At 42.1% G+C, this 6,029-nt stretch overlaps 1 protein-coding gene across 1 annotated transcript in view; it reads left to right on the top strand.

Moving 5' to 3' along the window:
• The first annotated feature begins 245 nt into the window (after positions 1 to 245).
• The window catches only part of LOC137383906 (TBC1 domain family member 30-like), a 110,841-nt gene continuing 105,057 nt past the window's right edge, over positions 246 to 6,029 (top strand). Inside the window, exon 1 of the mRNA XM_068057287.1 lies at positions 246 to 474. Within this exon, the coding sequence (XP_067913388.1) occupies positions 309 to 474 (166 nt within the window). The 5' untranslated portion in view covers positions 246 to 308. The remainder of the gene's footprint in view (positions 475 to 6,029) is intronic.

The raw sequence follows: 6,029 nt of genomic DNA, 5'->3' as shown, positions 1-6,029 counted from the left end.
ACCAGTCCAATGTGTCTGCAACACCTCCCCAAGAGGGGGTGATGTCATGTATCCAAAGTTGGTAATGAGGAGGAGCTATGGCTTTTCTGCTACATTGCTGGCTGAGTGCTGCTGATGTAGTGGAGCAGAATATTGTAGAATTCTTTATTGCTGGCTGTGCAGGTTGGAACAAAAAATCTGTGACTTTGTAAGAAAAAATAGACGTTTGGACATCTGAAATTTGCATTGCTGTTATTGCGGCTATTTTACATTCTTTTAAAAGAGTAGATTTTTTTTCTCTCTCTTGTGTTCCTGCAAATCGGTTCTGCATGAACCAAGATCAAATCCCTGTAGTAAATCTAAATTCAGCCAGACATGCTGGAAGGTGCCTTAGAAAAAGGAATCGCAGCCTCGGCAGTGTCCTCAGCAATGTTCTGCAGAAAAGGAAGTGCATTTCACGCTCAGCTCCTCGGTTGCTCTGCACCTCAGAGTCAGGTACAGTCATTGTTTCATTAACTGGCATGAAGTGTGATGGTTATTGTTACTTTTTAATGATTCCGTCCTTTGCACATGTTTTACGAATCCACCGACTCTGTGCCCTGGGATACAACACAATTTCCATAAATCTTTTATTGTGCACAGCACATATATTGAATGCTAATGATTATCTAATTAATATTTTGATCTTTTTCTGGGACGTTGATGCTGTTTAGAATTCTGAATATGCAGGTTTTTATCAGATAGTTGCTTAAATGTATCTGTTTGGAATCCACTCCTTTACTTTTTTCCCCTTCCCCCTTCTCTTTGAGGTCATTTTCTTATTGTAAACTTGCTTCCCTCACACTGCACCCCCCCCCCCCCCCCCCCCACCCTTTAATGAGTGAGATCTTAAACACCCCACCCTACCTTCCAAAAGGTGAGACACTCTATTCCAGCAAAACCTTTCACCTATCTTCAGAACTGACAAAACACATTGCTGAGGGTGTAATCATTATGATATTTTCAGCTTCTGGCTTGTTGGCATGGGCTAGCAAAATCATCTGAGACATTTATGATGGTGGCTGGCAAGCTAAGTGAAATTCTCAATTGTCTGACTCAATCTCAGTACCAGTGGGCTGTAAAGGAGGAATGTGAAAAATGAAAGAGACTAAAATTGAACTCAGAAGCTGAGTTTTCACCTTGAGCTCCTATGGATTGTGTGGAGATCAGGAGCTTGGCTACACTCCTGCCCATTATATATGTGGCTACAGGATTAGCATGCCCAGAATGTCACACGTGCACAGTTTCAAGGGTCCTGCCTGTTCCCCCTTGCTGATGTAACACAATGGCTACAACAGCCTGGAAACAATCAAGGCCACTGCAGTTGAAACGGCAGCATAACGATCTCACAAACACCCGCAGTCTCCACAAGGCAAACTGTGAACCGTATAACTTGTAGCCTCCTAGCTTCACACATTTTAAACTCTTGTCACAGAGTACACCACACATCTCATTCCTGTTATGTGCGACATGGAGAGATTGGTCTATCCAGGAGCTTGAGTTAATACAGACACCTAGTGACTATATGCACTAAAATGTTCCTAAATGAACAGGATGGGGGTATAAAAAAGTGGGTTTCTTCTCAATACGGGTGTGATTATTCTGGCAAATTCCTTAGGGAGCAGGTACTTGACCATCTAAAGTTATCATACTGTTTCCAATAGCAACCCTAGTGATCTTGTCACAGTGATGTGATTATATTCATGTTTAGTAATTGGTTACTAGTTAAAAAGAATGTTCTTATTTGCACTTTGTTTTTTTAGCGATTACACACAGGGACAATAATTGGATAGTTCCTGGACCAGATTAACAGTTTTCAGCCAGACACCAGGTTCTTCTTACCTGTGACTAGAATGCAAAGTCGCCTGTGCCCAGGAGTAGTTGTTTAGCCTTGGTTAACATGAAAATCTCCTGCTTGAGATGCTAGAATGAGAACCTGTTTCCCCAACGTTCTTTCTTGCTGCCTGTTGTTATGTCAGTTTATTTTATATCAGAACAGGCACAGGTTGTATGGAATTTACTGCTACTTCTAAACTGTCCTCACAATGTGCTGGAACTAAAATCCTTAGAACAGGCTATACCATAACAATATAACATCTCCGTTTCCCACACCCGCAATTGTTCAGTTATATAGCTATACCACTTTTTTTAGGTTGTGATCTTATGCTTATTAGAAGCTAGGTTGACTGCCAAACTATTTTCCCTTCCTGACCATTAAGGAGAGATCAGTGCTGTAGCTATGTCGTGCCCAGTCGCATTGCGTATTATAAACAAATAAAAGTGATTTATTTTGCTAATGATGCCTCCTTAATTAATTTGGTGCTATCCAGTATTGCATGTTCCTGTTTCCTAGTTACAGTTTGTGCTGCTCATGTAACAGATATGGAGTAATTGAGTCTGAAGGTGAGAAAAGCATGGATTATGATTTTAGCGCCTGAGGGGCTGAGGGAAGGAAATGGTGGTCAATGTTGCGGAGCTGAAAGTAAATAGTCTTGGTAATAGATGGGATTTGGTGTATGAAGACAAGCTCAGCATCCAATACAATGTTGAAGATTTCAAAAACTGAAGGCTAAACAGAATTATCCTGGCTTTTGGTATCAAATATATAACTACATTTGCAATCCATTTCCTTTTTGTGTAGCTGCATTAGGATGGTGCAGTGATATGCAGCAGGTGGAAGGTAAAAAAGGGGACCTGTGGTAGAAGTAAACAAAGAATTTGGTTGAATAATGCAAATTGATCCACATTTTCATGTCTGCAATTAAGCAATCATTAATATCTATCAGTTGGAGTCAGTGTAACAAAGGCAATTAAATTTAATCAATTTTCCCTTGTGAAGTATATACAACAACTTGCATTTACTCTTATAGCATATTTAATATAGAAAAATGGCTCTACATAGAAACCATACCATATATGAGGTAAAAAGAGAAAAACAGAACTGATGAAAAGTCATCGACCTGAAACGTTAACTCTCTTTCTCTCTCCACAGATACTGCCTGACCTGTTGAGTATTTCCAGATTTTCTGTTTTTACTTTAGATTTCCAGCATCTGCTTGTGTACCATACATAAGGGTTACACTGAGGATCTTGAGACTCAAAATCCCAGTTTAGAGAAATTCTGTTTTCAGTTTCAAAGAGAATTCCCTTTCCAGTCTGTATTTTATGGACCAGAAGTGGATAATTGAGATGTTATTCTCACCAGTGATGAAGAGTTTGACAGCATAGAGTACAAGGCAATAATGGGCCACAATTTCCTCTCAAAATCACGGTGGGTCTAATGACACTGTTATTTTTGTGCAAATTCTATAGCAACATCAGGTGATGGCTCACGCATGGTTAAATGTGGAAATTCAAATGCCACTTTCCCGTTAGCTTCACGAAAACGGCATCTCGCTGTCTGCCACACTATTAAGATGCATTGAATGGTGCAAAGTTGCTGTATTTGCATGGTAAATAAGAACTAAACTTGCCATAAAAAGTTAAGTCCTGGCTGTTTCAGTCTAAGTGCCATTTTAACAATGTGATAAATGTTAATTACTACCAAATAACTACTTTAGCACTGAAAATTAGCTATTACAATTTTGGTGTCTGTCCTTCAGGTTTTGATTGTTGGAGATTTTAAAAATGCAAAATTTAAAATTTAAACTTTTTTTTACTTTTCCTTTCAGCCTTTTTTACTCTCTCTCTCTCTCTTAAATCAATCTTTCCTTCGTTCTCTTTATTTTTCTTTCTCTACCTGATTTCACCCACTCTAATTTACATTTCCTTCTCAGCCCTTGCGCTGTTCTTCTCACAACCTTCCAATCTGATTGGTTAAGGAGATACACAGTTGCTTGCCCTGTTCACTCAGGTCCCAGATGTCCTGTTTCCCTGGCTGTCCCGTCATCAGCCTCACACTTTTGGCAACTTGCGGTGCAAAGTATCATGTCAATTAAATGCAATAAATCCTGACATCAGTAGTGGGTAAAATGCTAGAGTCCATTATAAAAGATGTAATAGCAGAGCACTTGGAAAACAATGACAGGATCGGATAAAGTCAGCATGGATTTATGAAAGGGAAATCATGCTTGACAAATCTACTGGAATTTTTTGAGAATGTAACGAGTAGAATAGATAAGGGAGAACCAGTGGATGTGGTGTATTTGGACTTTCAGAAGGCTTTCGATAACAGATTAGCGTGCAGAATTAAAGCACAAGGGATTGGGGGTAAGGTACTGACAAGGATAGAGAACTGGTTGGCAGACAGGAAACAAAGAGTAGGAATAAACGGGTCTTTTTCCGAGTGGCAGGCAGTGACTAGTGGGGTACTGCAGGGATCAGTGCTAGGACCCCAGCTATTAACAATATATATTAATGATATTGATGAGGGAATTAAATGTAATGTATCCAAGTTTGCAGATGACACAAAACTGGGTGGGAGTGGGAGCTGTGAGGAGGATGCAGAGAAGCTCCAGTATGATTTGGACAGGTTGAGTGAGTGGGCAAATACATGGCAGATGCAGTATAATGTGGATAAATGTGAGCTTATCCTCTTTGGAGGCAAAAACAGAAAGGCAGATTATTATCTGAATGGCGATAGATTGGGAAAGGGGGAGACGCAGCGAGACCTGAGTGTCCTTGTCCACCAGTCGCTGAAAGTAAGCATGCAGGTGCAGCAGGCAGTTAAGAAGGCAAATGGTATGTTGGCCTTCATAGCGAGAGGATTCGAGTACAGGAACAAGGATGTCTTGCTGCAATTATACAAGGCCTTGGTGAGACCACATCTGGAGTATTGTGTGCAGTTTTGGTCTCCTTATCTGAGGAAAGATGTTCTTGCTATGGAGGGAGTGCAGCGAAAGTTCACCATACTGATTCCTAGGATGGCAGGACTGACGTATGAAGAGAGATTGGGTCAGTTCGGCTTGTATTCGCTAGAGTTTAGAAGAATGAGAGGGGATCTCATAGAAACCTACAAAATTCTAACAGGACTAGACAGACCAGATGCAGGAAGGATGTTCCCGATGGCGGGGGAGTCCAGGACCAGGGGTCACAGTCTAAGGATAAGGGGTAAGCCATTTAGGACTGAGATGAGGAGGGATTTCTTCACCCAGAGAGAGGTGAACCTGTGGAATTCTCAACCACGGAAAGCAGTTGAGGCCAAATCATTAAATATATTCAAGAAAGAGTTAGATATAGTTCTTAGGGCTAAAGAGATCAAGGGATATAGGGAGAAAGCGGGAACAGGTTACTGAGTTTGGATGATCAGCCATGATCATATTGAATGCTGGTGCAGGATCAAAGGGCCAAATGGCCTACTCCTGCTCCTATTTTTCTATGTTCTATGTTTCTAAATCGTCAAGGGCAAGTCTAACTAAAGGCAGATGGCATTTATTGTCCTCTTACAGCAAATTGTGGCCCAATGGCTCAGAGAATCAGATCTCTGTTGCAGGTTCATAGGTTGGGGCACTTCCCTTTGTCAGAGGAACTTTGGGCTAGATTTTCATTTTAGAGTCAGGACACCAACACCGGGACCATTTCTGGGTCCCGACCCATCTGATGCATTTTAAGGGGGTGGCCATAGTGGACCAATGGCGCATGTGCTGTCCAATATGGGGCGGGGCGGAGCACAGGGTAAAAGCAGTGAGGAGGCGGGAATTAGACGTGGCGGGCCCAATCTAAATTGCACTCAGCATCCATGATTATGGACGCCAGATTCCTTGGAATGGCAGAGAGCGGAGAGCAGCCAAGCAGCTGGAAGTCTGGCATCTTTGGAAGGGCAGCCCCATGATTACCCAATGCCTCCCTGGAGACTGTTTTAGAGGCAGTGGCAGTCCAGCCGAGTGCTCTGTTTCCAGAGAGCAGCTGGAAAAGGGCAGCAAGCTGGACAAAAAGGGCGTGGCTGGAGGTGGCTCAGGAGGTGAACAGCCGCAATGTTGTCAGCAGGATGTGGGTGCAGTGCTGGAAGCACTTTCAATGACCACCTGAGATCTGGCAAGGTGAGTGCAAGGTAACCCACAAATGACAGGCCT

Source organism: Heterodontus francisci, chromosome 25 (assembly GCF_036365525.1).
Source record: "Heterodontus francisci isolate sHetFra1 chromosome 25, sHetFra1.hap1, whole genome shotgun sequence".
Lineage (NCBI taxonomy): Eukaryota > Metazoa > Chordata > Chondrichthyes > Heterodontiformes > Heterodontidae > Heterodontus > Heterodontus francisci.
This window is presented reverse-complemented; position numbering and strand designations above follow the sequence as displayed.